This window comes from Cebus imitator, unplaced genomic scaffold (genome assembly GCF_001604975.1).
Source record: "Cebus imitator isolate Cc_AM_T3 unplaced genomic scaffold, Cebus_imitator-1.0 Scaffold117, whole genome shotgun sequence".
In the NCBI taxonomy this organism is placed as follows: domain Eukaryota; kingdom Metazoa; phylum Chordata; class Mammalia; order Primates; family Cebidae; genus Cebus; species Cebus imitator.
Window position 1 is genome coordinate 346,744 of NW_016107432.1, and position 20,499 is coordinate 367,242.

Below are 20,499 nucleotides of genomic sequence, written 5' to 3' on the forward strand. Positions count from 1 at the left end.
TGGAGTCTTGCTCTGTTGCCCAGGCTGGAGTGCAGTGGCACTATCTTGGCTCACTGCAACCTCCACCTCCCAGGTTCAAACAATCCTCTTGCATCAGCACCCCCTACTAGCTGGGATTATAGGAATGTGCTACCATGCCCGGCTAATTGTTTTGTATTTTTAGAAGAGAAGGATGGGGTTTTGCCATGTTGGCCAGGCTGGGCTTGAACTCCTGACCTCAGGTGATCCACCCACCTTGGCCTCCCAAAGTGCTGGGATTACAGGCATAAGCGACCGCATCCGGCCCAGGTATACTAATGTTTTTTGGGGTGCCTGAACAAGTTGTTGTAGGCGATGGGTTTGTTCTTCAGCTTGATTGTGCTGAACTGGTGTCCTCGGTCTGCTTTCTCAGTCTCTGCAAGGTGGCTGAGGTTCTTATATTTATGTAAATATATTTTATATTTATGTAATATTTATGTAATATTTAACTGTATAAAAGGCATTCATTTATTTTCCCTACAGGAGAAGGAACAACTGTAATCACTACCAGGGCAAAATCTTTCATTTCACTGGTACTATATAGCCAGTGCTACTTATTTGAAGTAAATTATTCAATTTGTGAAAACTCTGCAGGTAAAACACATTACTTTGCCTCTGTGGCTCTGGGTAATTGGAATAGGAGCTGAACCTTTTGCCTTGGAACCATGTTTCTGTAGCGTACACATTTTGGGTTTTGGTTTTGGGGCAGTTCAATTTCCCCTTAACCATTTATTGCCCTGTTTTTTGTTTTTTTGAGATGGAATTTCCTTCTTGTTGCCCAGGCTGGAGTGCAGTGGCCCGATCTTGGCCCACCACAGCCTTGCCTCCCGCCTCCCGGGTTCAAGCGATTCTTGTACCTCAGCCTCTCCAGTAGCTGGGATTATAGGCAGGTGCCCCCATGCCTGGCTAACTTAATTTTTTTTTTTGAGACAGAATTTCCCTCTAGTTGCCTAGGCTGGAGTGCAGTGACACAATCTCGGTTCACCGCAGCCTCCGCCTCCTGAGTTCAAGTGATTCTCCTTCCTCAGCCTCCATAGTAGCTGGGATTATAGGCATGCATCGCCACGCCTGGCTAATTTTGTATTTTTAGTAGACAGGGTTTCTACACATTGGTCAGGCTGGTTTCGAACTCCTGAACTCTCTACCTCAGATGATCTGCCCGCCTTGGCTTTCCAAAGTTCTGAGATTACAGGCCTAAGGCACTGTACCCGGCCTTTATTTATTTATTTTTTAAATATTTTTAGTGAGACAGGGTTTCTTCAGGTTGGTGAAGCTGGATTACAGTTGTGAGCCACCACGCTTGGCCTCCTTTTTTTTTTTCTTCTTCTTCTTCTTAAGACAGGGTCTCATCAGGCCGAGGCAGGTGACTCACCTGAGGTTGGGAGTTCAAGACTAGTTTGGCTAACCTGGCTAAACCCCATCTCTAGTAAAAATACAAAAATTAGCTGGGCGTGGTGGCAGGCACCTGTGATCCCAGCTACTCAGGAGGCAGGAGAATCACTTGAATCTGGGAGGCAGAGGTTGCAGTGATCTGAGATCGTGCCATTGCACTCCAACCTGGATGACAGAGTGAGACTCTGTCTCCAAAAAAAAAAAAAGGAAAAGTAAAGGTCTCACTCTCGTCCAGGCTGGAGTGCAGTGGTGCCATTGTAGCTCACTGTAGCGTCGGAACTCCTGGGATTGAACTGCCTTTCTGCCTCATTTTGCCAGTAGCTGAGACTGCAGGGGCAAGTCACCACACCTGGCTAATTTTATTTTTTATGTTGTGTGGAGATAGAGTTTTCGCTTTGTTGCTCAGGCTGGTCTTAAACTCCTGGCCTTAAGTAATCCTCCTGCCTCGGCCTCCCAAAGTGTTGAGATTATAGGCGTGAGCCACCACATGCAGCCATGCTTTCTTTGTTATTAATTTATTTTGGTAGCTTTTAAGTTATTTGAGAAAATTCTTATAAGTAGTTCGGAGCTACATAACAAAAGCAACAAGGTTAATGTATCCCCTTAATGTTACAGAAACTGGAGGTGTAAAACTTATATTAACCTGCATTTTTAACAAATTGAATCGTTTATTTCAAATAAGTAATCATTGGCTGTATGTACCAGTGAAATAATGGGATTTTAAAGTGAATTTAAAATGGCATCAGCTCATTCTTTCTGGTCAAGTAGCTCTTGGTTGGATAAGAATATTGTCCTTAAGATTCCTTCAAGCAGAACATAAGAACTGTTTTAAAAGTTTCTGAAGAGACGATCCTGGGAAAATAGCCAATTAATAAAGATGAGTCTCCACAGCAACCCCAAGTTGTGTTTTAATTTATGAAGTAGTCATGACAATATCTAGTATGTAGTTCAGAACTCTACATCGCTCTCTTATTGTGGATCAGTGTCTTAGTTTTTTGTTTTGTTTTGTTTGAAACAGAGTCTCACTCTGTCACCCAGGCTGGAGTGCAGTGGCGCGATCTTGGCTCACTGCAACCTCTGCCTCCAGGGTTCAAGTGATTCTCCTGCCTCAGCCTCCCAAGAGGCTAGGATTACAGGCACCTGCCACCACACCCAGCTAAGTTTTGTATTTATAGTAGAGATGGGGTTTCACCATGTTGGCCAGGCTGGTCTTAAACTTCTGACCTCAGGTGATCTGCCTGCTCTCCTTGGCCTTCCAGAAGCGCTGGTATTATAGGCATGAGCCACCGTGCCTGGCCTACAGTATCTTAGTTTTAAGTCTTAATGGCCACTGCAAGTTTTCTGTATGTAATTATGTATAAGCTTTCCATATCATTTGTGTTCCTGACTAGAACTGGCAGACTTTCAAGATTTCGTTTTTAACCACATTGTTTCAATTGTCTGTCTAGGTCCACTTTCGTTTTGTGTTTTCCAAAGAAGTCCGTGGAGAAATAAATGGTATTGGTCTATAAAATGATACAAAGGGCCTCATACACCCAAACTTAAAACTGTTCGTGAAACCTTAATGTTTGATGTAGTAATGATGCCTGGAGGAAAATAGTAAAGCTTTATGGGTCTGGAGCAAAAGTTTCTAGTTTCACATGTCAGATTTTTAGAACTTAAATTTATGGACCCTAGAAAGATACTTTGACACCCCACTCCTTTCCTTTGTTGTTCTCCTTGAAACTTATTTTTAGTTGCTTCAAATTCTGTTCTTTCCTTTGCTCAGTCCTATCTTGATGCTGTTTATCCTTCCCCCATCAATTCCATTATACCTTTTTTCCCATAACTACTTTTTCCTGTTTATATTGTTGACCTTATTCATGGTGTTCTGGATTTGTTAAGTAATCAGTGGCAACTAAAAATAAGCCTTTTCTCTCCACATTTATCTAAAGATTCTTTTATTGAGATGGAGTTTTACTCTTGTTGCCCAGGCTGGATTGCAGTGGTATGATTTTGGCTCACTGCAACCTCTGCCTCCTTGGTTCATGCGATTCTCCTGCCTCAGCCTCCTGAGTAGCTGGGATTATAGGCACCTGCCACCACACCTTGCAGATTTTTGTATTTTTAGTAGAGATGGGGTTACATTCTGTTGGCCAGGCTGGTCTTGAACTCCTGACCTTAAGTGATCCTCCTGCCTCGGCCTTCCAAAGTGCTGGGATTATAGGCGTGAGCCACTGCACCTGGCCTTCTAATTTGTTTTTTAAAATATTGCAAAGGAATAGGTGCTGGCTTATTGATACTACCAACCTGCTGAGAGAAGTTTATTAGCAATCTTAGTGTCATTTACTAGGTTTGAGAATGAAAATGCTATTAGTCATAGAACTTGCTAATAATGGCTTACACTTAGCAGTTTTTGATAAATAGTGACGTAGTTTTTAGGATTTAGAGAAAGAATATACAGCCATTTGTGTGATGTAGCTTGTCATGAAGATAACTCTGCATGTTTTGTTCTAAGTGGTTGCTGCAAATTCAGTCTATGCCTCATAAGCCAAATAGGAAGGCTACATTATTAAAACTGGAATATGCAACTGGTAATAGAAGTGAAGCTTAGACTCTGTTTTTCTTTAGTGAACTGTAAAGTGTGTTGGCAAAACGATGTCAGATATTTCATGTACCTTGGATAAAATGTTAACTTGCTGGTTTGATAAGAGATGGCCAGATCTAAGTAGCTTAAGACTAAGTAGACAAGTACCTTACTAATATATGGAAGGACTTTATCTACCTGGTATGAAAGCAACTCATGTCACCCAAGTATCTAGATTGAACTTAGCAATGTAGTTGTAGAATATTGAATCTGAGGAAATTTGAGTTAGCAGCTTCAAAACTGTTTATATCCTTGAGCTGAAATAAATCGAGTTTGAGGCTTGCCATTGCAGTTAGCTGTTTGCTACTTGTGCTGTTGAGAGCTTGGCCAAGTTAAATTGGACCCTTTACTGCATAACCTTGTTGATCACGTGTTACCAGTATTAGAGCATTTGAGGGCACAGAGTGGCTTGGACGACATAGTTGCATATTAGATGTAAAAAGCAGTGCAGGCAATAGCATTAAAAATTCTCCAGCTCTTTAGCTGACAATATCAAGTATTGGCAAGGATGTGGAACAGCTGGAGCTGTAATATATTTGTTGTAGGAATGCAAAATGACAAAATAACTCTGGAAAATGGCTTAGCGCAATGTCTTGCAAAATAAAACCCTTCGTTTGTCATATGATTAGGCAGCCCATTCCCACTCCTAGGTATTTACCCGAGAGAAATGAAAACATGTCCACCAAAGACTGGTACTTGAATATTTGTAGTAGTTCCAAATTGCAAACAATCCAAATGTCCATTAACAGGAGAAAGGATAGATGTATGTGTGTATATACATACATACAATGGAATACTAATAAGGCATTTCTGATTGATGCAACATATACGAATCTTAGAAGCATTTTACTGAGTGAAAGTAGTTTAGACATAAAAGTCTATACCCGCCGGGCGCGGTGGCTCAAGCCTGTAATCCCAGCACTTTGGGAGGCCGAGGTGGGTGGATCATGAGGTCAAGAGATCGAGACCATCCTGGTCAACATGGTGAAACCCCATCTCTACTAAAACTACAAAAAATTAGCTGGGCATGGTGGTGCGTGCCTGTAATCCCAGCTACTCAGGAGGCTGAGGCAGGAGAATTGCCTGAACCCAGGAAGCGGAGGTTGCGGTGAGCCGAGATCGCGCCATTGCACTCCAGCCTGGGTAACAAGAGCGAGACTCCGTCTCAAAAAAAAAAAAAAAAAAAAGTTTTTTCCCTTTTTTTTTTTTTTTTTTTTTTTGAGACGTCTTGCTCTCTGTCATCAGGCTGGAGTGCAGTGGCGCAGTCTCCGCTCACTGCAATGTCTGCCTCCCAGGTTCAAGCCATTTTTCTGCCTCAGCCTCCCAAGTAGCTGGAACTACAGGTGTGCGCCACCACACTGAGCTAATTTTTGTATTTTTAGTAGAGATGGGGTTTCACCATGTTGGCCAGGATGGTCTTGATTTCTTAACCTTGTGATCCGCCCACCTCCCAAAGTGCTGGGATTACGGCGTGAGCCACTGCGCCTGGCCTAAAAGTCTATACTCTTTATGATTCCATTTATGTGAAAATCTAGAGAAGGCAAAACTATATAGTAATAGCAGATGACTGTTGGACTGTAGTGGGGGAGTGGTGATGGTGGTAGTAAATTAACTGCAGAGGAGCCCAAGAGAAGTTTTTGGAGTGATAAGTTATTTATCATGGTTGTGTTAGTTCCAAAACTGTATATATGTACTTGTCTGAACTCAGTGAATTGTACTGAGCGAATTCTGTCATTTGTAAATTATACCTTAAATTTAAATTGGTGAATTTTGTCATTTGTAAATTATACCTTAAAATTGTTAGTGATGCTCCTAAGTATCTGATGGTGTGGTGTTTTACAAAGATAAATTTTTAAAAGTTTTACTGTATCTTAATTCTGGGTTAGCTTTCAATGAACAAACTGAGGTTGTTACTATACAAGCATCCTTTTAGTACATTTTAGTTGTGCATTGGTTGACTTGTGAAGCAGTAGGAAGACTAAACCTGAGAACAGCTATATGGTGATGAAAGAATGTATATAAGTCACACAAAAGATAAATATTAAGGTCAAGTTACTCCAAGCTAGTATCTCCTAAAATATCTGGTTATAAATAAACTTTATGATGTTTTGAATGGCACTTTTGATCAGGATAATAATAGCTTTGAGCAGAAACTGATGAATGTGAGTGAAGCTTACTTTCTCTCTGAGAGCAAAATATAATTGCCTTTAAACCCTTTAGATAACCCTAAAGGATATGCCAGTTACAGTTTTACTCATTTCTATGATTGTGGTTCAAGATAATTGCACTGTAGTATAGCAGTTCTTATTTATTGAGGACCTGTAATGCACCAATCACTTCACATGTTCTCCCCCTTACCCTACCCTCCAGCCCCAAGATTCAGAATGCTGTAATATTCTTATGTTTTATTGCGCTTAAAATAATTGGCCATGGCCATTTAATGTATGATGATTTTTTTTTAGTTCCTATCTACTCTGTCATTTTGTTGACCTACTCTTACTTCTCATTGGTGTGTGTTCGAATACACATAATCCCCCACACTCCTTCTTATTTATGGGCTTGGAAAAGGCATAAAGTCATTAAAGGCAACTGGAAAAGCCTGTTAGTGTAATAGTCCAATGTGATGAATAAATGAGCTTTGAGTTTGAAACCCTTAAGAATCTGAGTAAGTGTTTTGGTTCACAGACTCTTTGACCATTATTTCGATTGAAAAACTTAATTTTTGCCAGTCAGTGCACTTATTGATAGGTAGTTTGACTTAGAAGTTTTGCTGGTATAGTATTTTAAGAAATATCCCTGTACACATCCCCTTCCTTGCACACATGATGTCTTATTGGGATAGATTTCTAAAGGTGGATTTTTTTTTTTTTTTTGATCCTACCTTTTGTTGGGAAAGGGCTACTTGAAGGTTTTGCTGAAAGAGAACTGTCAATAGTGGTTCTTACCTTTAGTAAAGTTCTCAGCAAAATAGTTTTTCTTGTGACAACAGTTGCCTTTGTTCAGTGCTTTCTCCCCGCCCCGCTAGCAAAAATGATATTGTTGAACAGCTGAATTCCAGTTGCTGTGTATTGTGCTAAGGGAATGTCACCATTAATGCTGAAATAAATTCCTACCAGAATGTCAGTTTTCTGGATATTATTTGAAAGGAATATTTTGGGTAGATTGGTCTACTAAATAATTGTTGGAAAGCCAACCTTTTTTGTTTTTTTAATGTGAAAGTTTTTATCTTCACAAATTTTAACTTTTTTTCTTTTAGAACAAATTCTGTACAACATAAAACAAGAGTATAAACGAATGCAGAAGAGAAGACATTTAGAAACAAGTTTCCAACAGGCAGATCCATGTTGTACTTCTGATGCACAGCCACATGCATTTCTCCTTAGTGGACCAGCTTCACCAGGTAATAACATTTCTTTTCACTTACAAAATTTATTATTTAGAGTGGGAAAAGTTTAGTTCAAGTTGCCTTTAGTTATTTAAGCTACTATAACCTCTGATTTTTAAAAAATTTACAAGTAATGCATGACATCTTAAAAATATGTACAAGGCCAGGCGCAGTGGTGCACGCCTGAAATCTCAGCACTTTGGGAGGCTGAGGCAGGAGGATCATGAGGTCAGGAGTTCGAGAGCAGCCTGACCAACATGGTGAAACCCCGTCTCTACTAAAAATACAAAGATTAGCTGGGTGGGTGGCACGTGCCTGTAATCCCAGCTACTCAGATGGCTGAGGCAGGACGATTGCTTGAACCTGGAAGGCAGAGGTTGCAGTGAGCTGAGATTGTGTGACGCACTCCAGCCTGGGGACAGAGTGAGACTCCATCTCAAAAAAAAAAAAAAAAAAAAAAAAAGGACAAGATAAGAAATTACCACCTGGATTCCTGCTAACCAGAGACAACCACCTGTATATAATCTCTCTAGAGTAGACATCTTGTAAGTACTATGATTTGTAGCCTTTATTAAAAAAAATTAACAGGCTCGGCACAATGGCTCATGCCTGTAACCCCAGCTCTTGGGGAGGCCAAGGTAGGTGAGTCACTTGAGGTCAGGAGTTTGAGACCAGCCTGGTCAACATGGTGAAACCCTGTCTCTACTGGTAATACAAAAATTAGCCATGTGTGGTGGCACACGCCTGTAGTCCCAGCCCCTAGGGAGGCTAAGGCATGAGAATCACTTGAACCCAGGAGGCTGAAGTTGCAGTTAGCTGAGATTGCACCAGTGCACTGCAGCTTGGGCGACAGTGAGATTTTGTCTCAAAAAAAAAAAAAAAAATTAACAGAATGCTGTATGCTGGGAGGCTGAGGTTGCAGTAAGCCGAGATCGTGCCACTGCACTCCAGCCCAGGCAACAGTGCAAGACTCTTGTCTCAAAGAAAAAAATAAGATTTCTTCAGAAATGTGTCCCTCCTTTACCACTTAAGGTACCCTAATCTTTCTAAAAACATCCCTCCTATCTTCTTAATATCTGAAATTAATCTTTGAGACCTCAGAATGAGACTAGCCATAGCCATCTACTGTAATATTGCTAAAAGTATTTTATACACATTCAGGTACAGCACTCATTTGCTATCAATTGTTTCTTCATCCAGCTCTGTGTATTTGCCCTGGTACCACCACTATTTCTTTCTTTACTTGGTCCTTATAACCTGCATTTTTTTTTAGTGGAGACACGGTTTCACTATGTTGCCCTGGCTGGTCTTCAATGCCTGTCCCGCCTCGGCCTCCCAAAGTGCTCGGATTACAGGCGTGGACCACCGCGTTTTGCTTATGTCTTAAAGGTTTTCAACTCACCTTTAGACTTTTTTCTCTTGATTACATCTTGCTGTGTTTTTCCAGTATCACCAGCTGAGGAAATTATTATTTTGGTCCTCTTAAGACTTGTGAAATGCTATGGTCAAAAACTGATTTGAAAATGTGTATCAACATTGAAGAGTCCCAAATGAAATCTCTTCATTTGGAGAAAGAACTGCTTTCTATCATGGTTGTAAACCAAGTGCTATTTTTTTGTCCTTACTGTACATAGGGACTTCATCTGCAGCATCCTCACCATTAAAAAAAGAACAGCCCTTATTTACTCTACGGCAGGTTGGGATGATCTGTGAACGTTTGTTGAAAGAACGTGAAGAGAAAGTTCGAGAAGAATATGAAGAAATATTGAACACAAAACTTGCAGGTATGAGATGTGTTTATTAGAATTTCTGAGGAACTCAGTTGTAAGAAATGCATTATTTTCTACGTATACTTTAATTTCACTTTCTATACACTAGTGCAGTATATTCTCTGAGAATGAGAAAATTTCAGTTCAGGAAAGGAAATAAACCTTCTTGTAGCTCATGGCCCACCTTGGCAACCTCAGGAAGAGAGTATTGGCTAGCCGTGTAGATCAGCAGTAATATTGGTATGTACCCTGTACTAAAAACTGAGGTTAGTTGTTTACCTCAATTTGGTTGTAGATTTTTTGACTTTATATCTTTCATAACTTTGACCTCAATCTAGACATTTAAAATAAGGAATTGGCTGTCATTGTGTAAGTCATTTGAGTATCAAACTGCAGTCGTGTTTTAATTATCAAAGAAATTCAGTAAAATTTGATAAATGCAGTAAATAAAATTTATATGTATGGTAACATAAATAGAATGTTTAGCCACAGATTTAACGTTTATATAGATATATAAGCTTCTTGATTCTTAAGGAATTTAAAAGTGTTAATGTAGAGAAGAGAATTTGCTTAGATGTATAACAGCTTTTTCTGTGATACCTGATTAGGTTTTAGGCAGTTGGTTTTTGTTAGCTTTTGTTATCCTGTTTCTTCTCATTGCAGTCAGTTGCCATTCATAGACCACACACAATAACTTTCAGAGTAGAAAGGTCTTTTTATTGAAAGCCCTTGTTTTTAATTGTTAGGAAATAAATAAAACTCACCTAGCTTGTATGTCAGGTCCTGTGATTGGACTAAAATCTAGGTTTCCTGACTAGTAAGCTCCATGCTGTTTTTTTTGTTTTTGTTTTTGTTTTTTGAGATGGAGTTTCACCCTTGTTACCCAGGCTGGAGTGCAATGGCGTGATCTCGGCTCACAGCAACCTCAGCCTCCTGGGTTCAGGCAATTCTCCTGCCTCAGCCTCCTGAGTAGCTGGGATTACAGGCACGCGCCACCATGCCCAGCTAATTTTTTGTATTTTTAGTAGAGATGGGGTTTCACCATGTTGACCAGGATGGTCTCGATCTCTTGACCTCGTGATCCCACTCGCCTTGGCCTCCCAAAGTGCTGGGATTACAGGCTTGAGCCACCGCGCCCGGCCTCCATGCTGTTTTTATTTGATACACTGTTAGTACTACTGAGGTTATGTAAGTGATTAAGTTTCAACTTAGAATTGTTTTACTATACGTTTTGTATTTTCAGTTTATCTGGCTCTAATGTTAAGGCATTTTACAAATCATGTAATTGACATGTATCTTTATTTGCAGAACAATATGACGCATTTGTGAAGTTTACCCATGATCAAATAATGCGACGATATGGAGAACAGCCTGCTAGTTGTAAGTATTTCACTTTTGAAGTTACAAACTGAAAATAAGACAATCTTTTAAGGAGAAGACATAATTATTTCATACTCAAAAAGAGAATTTAACAAAATTACTGAAAATGTATGGAGGAAATAGGCAGCATAACTTTGTAAGTCTTTTGGTTACTTAAATACCTAGGGGCAATATTGGAAATCAAGATCTAGTATTTGTTTGGATTCTGACCTGTACTTTGCACTAATTTTCCTTTTCTCACCCTTTAGATGTTTCATGAATCACGTATTCTACATTTGTGGGCTGCCTTGTTCCTTGTTGAGTTGTTGCAAGAGGTCCCAATTATGACATGCAGCAATGCTAATACCCCTTCTGTGAATACAGGTTATTTCAAGCTTTCGTCAGTGGCAACCACTCTTAGGCAGCAGCAACTGGTTTTGGAAATTTCCCTGATGTCAGTACCACCTGGATGTGGACCTTTGCTACCTGTATTAATACCAGTGGCCTCATTTTGCTGTATCATTACAATTTGGCTTCTTATATTAATGTTTGAAAAGGATTAAAGCTGGTATTCTAGAACATGCCCTTCACTGGTTGTGTAAATAAAACTGTAGAATGACACTTCAGATGAAGTTAGTGTGATTTTAATTGTGCACTACAACCAAGCTGTAACCAGTTACTAATTTTAGAATGTAATCCCAGGACAATATTAAGCAAGTAGCCTACAGTGCTTCCTGTGAAATAATGAAGGAGGGCATTTCTGTATTCGCGGACTTCTTGGGGTTTCAGAGTGGGTTTATATGATTTTCTTTTTTTTTTTTTTTTTTTTTGGTAGTTTTATTTATTCTATCAGTCTTTTTAACAAATGTTTATTGCTGCATTTTTTTTCCAGTGTATCATTGTTTTACTGCCCTTGTAGTACTGGAATTTAGTTGGAAGAATAAAACATTTACTTCTGTTCTGCTTGTTTCTTAATGTACAGATGGGGGGTAGTATTTGAATAAAGTCGGTGTTTTAAAACATAAGCATTTTCCAGAAATCAGTGAAGTTAATTTTCTAAGGTTTGAGTGCTATTTCAAAAAACTGAGTTCTGATTCTAAATCCCTTCTTCCGTAACTTACTACTTGATAGAATATTATAGATATCTTAACTGCTATAGAATTTTTACCTGAGATATCAGTAGAAACCTGTTTTTTTCTTTTAAGGACTTGATATGAAAAAGCATGATTCAGCAAATCTGACTCTTTCCATACAGGGTTTCCAGACATAGCTTTCTTATAATGAAGTGAGCAAAAAAATGCTTCAGTGAATTCTTTTGTTGAATTCTAGTAGCATATTTCCAAAATTTAAGACAATCTTAAATATACAATTATAATTGATCAAGTTAGTAAAAGGATTTACTTTTTCCTTTTTAGCTTAGGTAATTACATTTCACCAATTCTTTGTTTAAAACAAGCCTAAAAAGTGGTTTCACAAGGTGGCCAGGCAATTTATATGTCAATTAGATTGAGGAACATTGGTATAGCACAGGGTGGCAACAAGGTACATAATTCTACCTCCATTTAATGGTCTTAGAACAGAGATTCTCAACCTCAGCACTACTGGCAGTTTGGGCCAGATCATTCTTTGTTGTGGTGGCTGTTCTTGTGTATTATAGGATATTTAGTCACATATCTGGCCTCTACCATTAGAGGCCAGTTAAACCCCTTCCCCCAATTGTGATAACCAAAGTGTCTGCAGACATTGCCAAATGTCACGAGGGACAAGAGTTCCTGGCTAAGAACCACCGGTTAGCAGGATGGCCTGTAGTCCCAGCTATTCAGGAGGCTGAGGTATGAGAATCGCTTGAACCTGGGAGGCAGAGGTTGCAGTGAGTTGAGATTGCACCACTGCACTCCAGTCAGGGTGACACGGTGAGACTGTGTCTCAAAAAAAAGATTTTTTTCTTTTACAGCCAAATTTCTGCATTATCACTTACCCAAAAGTCCTAGCTTATAGGCTACTCTGACTTTAGATGGGTCCATTAGTTGATTAGTCCAAATGCCAACCACACATGATTTCAATAGGAAGATTATTTTAGCTACCTAGGGATTCTGAATTCCCCAAATCCCTGAAATTGCTTGTAATTAGTATCTGCAGAATTGTGTGTTAACAGTCTCATTCTTTTAAGTGAAAGGCAGTACTGATACAGTACTGTACTATGATCTGTTTAGTAAATCTCTGATTAACAAGTGCACATAGCTATAATCCTATTTTTTGAAAAATAGGCAATCTGAGAAAAATAAATATTGGATATTTAAAATACTAAAGCTGTCTTTGGCCTATGGCAAGACCCTAAAGAAAATGGTAGAAGATTCTCAGGCTCTACTTATCCCTAGAGACTGCTTTAGACAATTGGGGGGTGGTGGGGAAGAACTTTTTGAATCTGTTTAACATGCTGCCTAGGTGATCCAAGCAGCTACGGTTGCGAATGACTTGTTTTTGCCCCGTTTGGGTTCTCTTTACTCCCTTCAAAATCGTTTAGTAATTGGTGTTAAGTGAATATTCTACAAAAGCACCCTAATAGTTTGTCTACTGATGGATATATGGCTCCCACAATTCTCTGCTCCTGCATTTGCCCTAGGTAAGGAGCACTAGATGCAAACCCATGTCTCAGGCAAAGGATACAGCTCCAGCAGTCCTCTCTCTAATACATCTATTTTCTCTACTAAATCACTTCCAAAAGCATCATTATGTTACTTAAAAATCTTTTGATCCTATATCCCTTGCTAGTGATTATTTTACTGCTCCCCCTTATAAAAGCAAAAGTCAAGAATTTTCTAAACTTCCTCCAGTTTATTACCCCCTCCTTTTTTCAACAACTTGTTTTATTAGGAAAAATATTTCAACAGAAAGGTTGAAAGAATAGTATAATGGTCCACTTAAATTGAACAGTTATTAATATTTTACCATATTTGCTTTGTATGAAACTATTTCAAAGGAAGTCGTAGACATGACAATACTTAAACATGCATCTCCTAAGAAAATGATTCTATATAATACCATTGTCTAACCTAAAATTTAACATCAAGTCACTTCAGATTTTTTCATGTGTCTCTTTTTTAAATAACTACCCTCATCCCCCAAACAGGATTCAATTAAGATTTTCACTTTCTGGAAATACTAGTCCTGCTGTCTTGTTGAGTGTTTTTGGTAGTGTCATTAATTTAACTTCTAATATCCCTTTGAACTTCCTGTAAACTGCAAGTTAGGCCTAAAGTCTTTGTAAGTTTCAGGTTAAACTTTTTGTGCAAGAGTACGAGGTGATGCTGTTGTTTCCATATTGCATCACACAGTTATGGCTTTTCCAGGCTGCTAAGTTTGGACACTTGGTTGGGTCATCTGATAGGTGATTAGGGTTCGTCTCCACTACTCTTAGTAAAACTCATCAAAGATTTCCACATTGTTAAATCTCATCAGCAGCTAGTATTTTACTTTTGAAGCACTCTTCGGTTGTCTTGCAAAATACTACACTTGCTTGATGTTTCTCCTTTACTGGCTGATCCTTCTCAGTCTGTCTTTTGCTGCTGGCCCAATCTTCATTTCCCTAAATTTTGATAAAACATAGATGTGTCCCCCCGCCCCCGAGCTCCACCTTGGGCTGCTTACCTCCTCTTAGTACTCATCTTGGTGATCTCATAAGGACATCAGATTATATTAACCTGTGTGACATCTTCAGTTAAGTGTCTACTAGACACCTTAAAATTTATGTCTAAAACTTACTTTTGCCTCTGAAATTTTCCCTCCCGGTCATCCTTAATGACTGTTTTTCAGGCAGAAATGGTCTTGGACTCCTTATATCCTTTAAGCTTAGTTCCACCTAAAATCTTACCATCTCTACTTCTATTACCCTAATCCAAGACACTATCATAGCTTGCTTGGATTATTTCTGTGGTTTCCCAACTGGTCTTATTTTGCCTCATTTGTGTCTCCTCTCACCCATCCTATTCTCTCATAGCAACCAGACTGATCCTTTAAAAGTTAAAGTCTTGCTTAGATGGCTTCCTAAGTAAAAGAAACCTTACAATGGTCTATGGAGCCCTAAATTACCTGCCCTCCACCCCGTTTCATTCAATTCCTATTAAATTCTTACTGCTCACTCTGCCTTGTCCACACTGGCCACCTTTGCTGTTCTTCCAGTTGATTATTCATGGTACCTTGGGATTTTCCCTTTTTTAGTCTTGGCGACATTTTGATTTTTTTTTTTTTTTTTTTCTTTTGAGACAGAGCTTCGTTCTTGCGCCGACTGGAATGCAGTGGCACAATTATGGGTCACAGCAAACTCCCCTCCCTGGTTCAAGCGATTCTCCTGCCTCAGCCTCCCAAGCAGCTGAGATGACAGGCATGTGCCACCATGCTGGCTAATTTTGTATTTTTTAGTAGAGATAGGGTTTCTCCATGCTGGTCAGGCTGATCTTGAACTCCCGACCTCAGGTGATCCACCCGCCTTGGCCTCCCAAACTGCTGGGATTACAGGCGTGAGCCACCGTGCCCAGCCAGACATTTTTTTGAGATACATTTCATCTAGCATTTTTATGTGCTTGAAGCAGGGAGTGAGGTGAGAAGGGTGACCCATTAATGTTGTCTCAGCCCACCATGTTGGCAGAGGTCTAAGGTGTTCTTTATTCTAAGCTCGTATTAATACCTCCTTTTACATCCTTGAATGAAGGAGGTTTGATTATGCAGCTTGAATATCCCAAATCTCAGATCTGAGGTGCTCCAAAATCTGAAACTTTTTGAGTACTGACATGCTCAAAGGAAATGCTCTCTGGAGCCTTTTGGGTTTTGGATGCTGAACTTGTAGGTATGCAAATATTCCAAAATCTAAAATCCAAAAACACTTCTGTTCCCAAGCATTTTGGATAATGGACACTCATAAAACTCTTCAAAGCCTGTGAGCACACATGCACACACACAATCCTGCGATTACATAGTTCCAAGGTTTGCAAACCAAAATATATGCATGGTAATTTTGTATGTTAGTGAGTAGTCTTAAAGTCCCAGAATTCTCTCAGGAACAGAGCATTAAATAGGAAACTTTAGCTAACTTTGTTTCATTATGTCTTGAGTTTCTGCTATGGAAGAGATTGAGATGTCATTCATCTAGGCCTTACTTTCTTCATCTGATTTTTATTTGTTTGGGATGTGATTTTTAAAGGCCTTACTGGCTCCATGATGGGTCATCCAGAAATGGAATATTTACTGCCTTTAAGCATAAAGCCAAACAGTTTGGACCTTTTTTTTTAAGTTGTAAGACTAAAGGAAATGGGGAGGCAGAGACAGTTTTGGAACCTATGTAGTTACCAGCAGATACAAACCTGGAGGATATTCATGTTTACCTACTGTCTACTACACTAAAGTGAGGAATGCCAATGCAAGAAATTGGGGGAGGAGGAATGAGGTCTGTTAAACCAACTGCAAATTATACTCCTGGATAAAGGAATTTATTACATTTATATACTATAAGTTCAAGAATGATTTACTCACAATTTAGTAATGACTTTGTGGAAAGTACAGTAAAATGTGTGAGCAGTATTAGTTATGTATTGTTTGTTGGATTCTAAAGTACTCCACAGGTGTTTTGATATATGCCCATTTGGGGTTAGCAATGTACTTTTCTGGTTAAACATCACATGAGGATTAGACATTTATCTTCTCACCAAAACAGGCTCCTCTAGTATATGTAAATATGATAGTTCACCTTTTTCTCTTAAGCTAAATGTGATAGTTCTGGCTTTGCTCATTTGCTTTCTAGCAGCCTCCCCATGTTAGCCTTGCCACATGGTCAGTCTTCTGTTTGGTAGGTTTTATAAATCCTAAAAGTTCTAGCTCAGAAACAGCTCTAATAAACCGAGCACTGGAGGCTTTAGTTAAGGAAACTGGCCATACTGTATTTTTGACAAAAAGGAGTTAAAATCTCAATGTTAAAATACTAGTTGGTAAAGTGAAATAGATAGTTCAAATATAAACTCCTAAATTAAACTATAACTCTTACTGGAAAACATTAATTAGAATCCACTGTCAATAAAACATAAATGGAAAAGTACTTAATGCTTCCTAAATCTAATGTTTTACATAGTATGGAAGTTGCTCCCCACCCCCACTTCTAAATATAACATTAGAAAAATAGAGAATTCAGACCAGTGCAGTGGCTCATGCCTGTAATACCAGCATTTTGTGAGGCCGAGGTGGGCGGATCACCTGAGGGAGGTCAGGAGTTCGAGACCAGCCTGGCCAACATGGTGAAATCCCATCTCTCCAGCTATTTGGGAGGCTGAGCAGATGAATTGCCTGAACCCAGGAGGTGGAAGTTACAGTGAGCCAAGATTGTGCCACTGCACTCCAGCCTGGGCAACAAAAGTGAAACTCTATCTCAAAAAAAAAAAAAAAAAAAGAATTCAATAATGGCAGTTTCATTTTTGGTAAATTTTGGAACATAATCTTGATATAAATTTGATACCAAAAGTTTTAGGTTTGGTCTCATTTTGGATTAAATGCAAAATAAAGATTTAGTAATTTCAGTTATTATAGCACAGTATGATTAATATTAACAAGTAATAAGGTTGTTTGGAGTATACCTTTATAAATAACTAGTGTAGATCTGGAGAAATTATAAAAATATTTTATGTGTATTTGGACATGTTTTTAAAAGGATACTGGATAATTTCATTCATTTCTTCTGAGGTTGCAGAATTTGCATCCATTTTTTCAGCAGCTGTCACGACTGTTGCAAAAGCCTTTTGAACAGACAAGACAGAAGAAAATAAAAATGTCTACAGTTGCCAAACATCTTTTACTCTACTTTTTTTTTAATGGCTGTTGATAGCTGGCCCATATTTTTTATTGTATCAAATTTAAGATTGTCAAAACTACAATGATGATCACTTTAAACCACTTATATATTAAAAGATTAATGGTTCCTGAATAATTTTGCTTTAGAGAACTCAGAGTATGCAGAGAAAATCAAGAAACAAAGCTAGTCAAAAGAAAAAGAAAGGCCTGTTTCCTCCACTCCTAATCTTACCCCAGCAAAATATCTATTTTTCTTGGAAGCAGTCAACTATGGATAATTTTTAATGGTGATAAGACATCTGTAGGGCCTGTAATAGAGTTAAGATCTTTGTAATATTATTTTGAAGACAGAAATAATAGTTGTTTATTTTAAAGAAAACGACAGTTGTTTATTGCCTTTCCAAGTATTCCTTGTACTTCCTGATTGCTAAATCTGTTATGTAGTTATTTCAATATTTTTTTCTTTTATCCAAGAAGAGAAATGCTAGTTAATAATATACTTTATTTTGTGAAATAACAGAACTGACCTAAATTGCTTGGTTTCTGCTTAGTGCTAACTATTGGGTTGTTAGATCACATACTTATTTTGACCTGGCATAAAAACACAGACTTGGCTTGGTTAAGGAATGCAGGATCAGAGAGCCGGGGATTGGGAGTGGGGATTGTTGAGCTACCACTTCCCAAGGAACTTTTAAAGTTTGAAGCGATTAATGCTTTCCAAATAAAAGACAAGGCATTAAACACAATATGAATTCCAAAGCACTAAAAGTATAAAACTACTCTGAGAAAGGCATCATGAATGTTTAGAAAAATACCCAGCTTCCTCTTTTCCCCTGACCTACCTCCGACCAGTCCACAAGGTTGATTAGCCTGCTACACTCTAGGTGCAGTTTATATGCTATGCAGATGTCTGGGGCGATATTTGGAATGCAGCCTTCTTCACTTTTCAGTGCTTCATTCTAAAAAGTAACAGTAAACGAAGATCACTACCTTTTAGAAATAATTAGGAACAAAATCAGACATTAATAAAGCCCTCAACCTAAACTGAGTACATCAGTAAATGGAATCTTGGTTTCCTTTATTTAGTGAGTCTATTCAATAGTTAGCTAGTTCTTGTTTAGGTTCTGTCTTGGTCACAACCCCTCTAGTTCTTAGTCACTAGAACAAGTCCCAAGATTAGAAGACAAGCACATTTTTCTCAATCCATAAATTACCAATTTCTGAGACCTGAATGCACTTGCTATAAAAAGTTTATGGAAATCTTTAGGAATACTTAATAAAATGGTACTTCCAACACTTGTTAGCTGAAGTCTAACAATTACTATACTGTATTAGTAAATACTAATACCACTTACCAGGGGTATAAATTAACTTTTAAAGAAAAGATTATGTTGTCAACATTGCAGATCTTAAGCCCTAGAGAAACCATCAGTGTTTCTTCAACCTACTTGAAATCCATGGCTTTTATTGAGGAACACAATGTCTTACATACACACCCTGCTCTGATATTGTAATATCAGGGGTATATTATATCCCACCCAAAGACAACTGAAATCATACCAGTTCTCTTCTGTGACCCACTAGCCAAGATTTTTTTAAAGTTTTAATTTGTGGTTTATATATTAAAAATAACTGATTTTTTTGTTGCTGTTCCTTAAGTATGAAATTATTCAATGTTTTTCACCATCACTGAAAACCACTGATTTATATCATCCTACTCAGTACTCTTGTAATACTGAGCATGTTTGTGTGCCATTTTGCAATGAGAAAACAATACGCTGGAATGCTCTTCATAGGTCTTATGGAGTTGCTTAAGTATTTATTGTGGCAAGATTTCTGGGTATTTAACTTACAACTCTTTCATGTATATACAGCTTACTGAATATTTAAAGTGATCATTTTGCCTGGTCATAAGAAAGCTAGATTCTAAAATTGTGAGCTGTCTTAAGCTTTTGTTTAAAGAGCTTCTAAGAGTTGATAACTGTGTCTGGGCTTTAGCAAGGGCACTATTGAAGTGTGTTGTTCCAGGAGTTTTAGTGGTGAACTGCTGGCTATCCTCCACACTCAGCTCTGCAGATGCTCTCAGAATAGATCTTTCTTTGGTTTAAAATCCAAGATGAAGTCCCAAAGTATTTCTCTTTCCCACTAGATACAACCATTTTGATCTTTAAGTAATTTATTAGGCCATATTGTTTAATCCCTATCTGTTATTTTCACAGGAGTGGTAACATTATACTCTGGAATCTTTGTACCTATGATCTGACTTTAGCATGTGAAGGGCAGAGACTACACATGGTCAAAAACTGGCAGCAACAGTTGACTACTGATTGGTATCTTTACAGGGTTAGAAATTTTTTCTACAGTCTCAAGAATTTTTAAAAATATATGAGAGGTGTAACCCTGAGCTGCCAACTCTCTGCTCATTAAACCATAACTGCAAATTTAGAATGTTTTTGTGAAGCCCAGAGCCTGAGCTAAACTGTCAGGGAACTAAATGTTCATCTTACCTTTAGATAATAGTAAGGATTGTTGAGTGCAGTATGGAGGGCAACTCGCGGAGCAGCATTTAAATGCTCACGAAGGGCATGGGCAGCGCTGAAGTACACCACCTCATGGAGAGGCTGTGTCTCAGGAGGCAGAAGGTATTCTCTGAAACAGCCAGTCAGGTATCCACGTTTAGATAAGCACAGGTTTATTTTCTTTATATATATTTTCCTTTAAGCTCTGTTGGACTTCAATTTTTAATATAACATTTTTGTCAATCCTCTCTTGGTAGAGGATTGAACCAGTTACTAAAAGCAAAATCAACAACCACCAAAAACCAACAAATGAAACAAACCCAAACATCAGATCTAGTACAGTTTCACTCAGAACTGCACCTCATCCATATAATAGTTTTTAAACCTACCTGTAGACTCTTTATAAGAAGCTGTATATTTCAGTTCTGAGTTAAATCTTTAGGAGCAAATGTATATACACTATATTTCTGCTCAGAAATCTTGAAGAAAGAATTTCTTAAAGTAAATGAGAAAACTGAGATATCTACATTTTCTAGCACAGAAAACATTTAACCTTCGGCAATATTAAATAGAGGCATGGAATTAAGAGTTCAGGAAATT

General features: G+C 38.4%; 2 protein-coding genes across 2 annotated transcripts in view; one reads left to right on the plus strand and one right to left on the minus strand.

Annotated features, from left to right (window-relative positions):
• Positions 1 to 11,574, plus strand: part of AKIRIN2 (akirin 2) — a 23,899-nt gene extending 12,325 nt beyond the window's left edge. Inside the window, exons 2-5 of the mRNA XM_017538908.2 lie at positions 7,293 to 7,436; positions 9,056 to 9,205; positions 10,499 to 10,570; positions 10,819 to 11,574. Coding sequence (XP_017394397.1) covers positions 7,293 to 7,436; positions 9,056 to 9,205; positions 10,499 to 10,570; positions 10,819 to 10,829 — 377 coding nt within the window. The 3' untranslated portion in view covers positions 10,830 to 11,574. The remainder of the gene's footprint in view (positions 1 to 7,292; positions 7,437 to 9,055; positions 9,206 to 10,498; positions 10,571 to 10,818) is intronic.
• A 4,433-nt stretch (positions 11,575 to 16,007) lies between these two features.
• Positions 16,008 to 20,499, minus strand: part of ORC3 (origin recognition complex subunit 3) — a 63,354-nt gene continuing 58,862 nt past the window's right edge. Inside the window, exons 16-19 of the mRNA XM_037742138.1 lie at positions 19,888 to 20,029; positions 18,223 to 18,339; positions 17,246 to 17,325; positions 16,008 to 16,445 (exon numbers count right to left, since the gene is read on the minus strand). Coding sequence (XP_037598066.1) covers positions 16,340 to 16,445; positions 17,246 to 17,325; positions 18,223 to 18,339; positions 19,888 to 20,029 — 445 coding nt within the window. The 3' untranslated portion in view covers positions 16,008 to 16,339. The remainder of the gene's footprint in view (positions 16,446 to 17,245; positions 17,326 to 18,222; positions 18,340 to 19,887; positions 20,030 to 20,499) is intronic.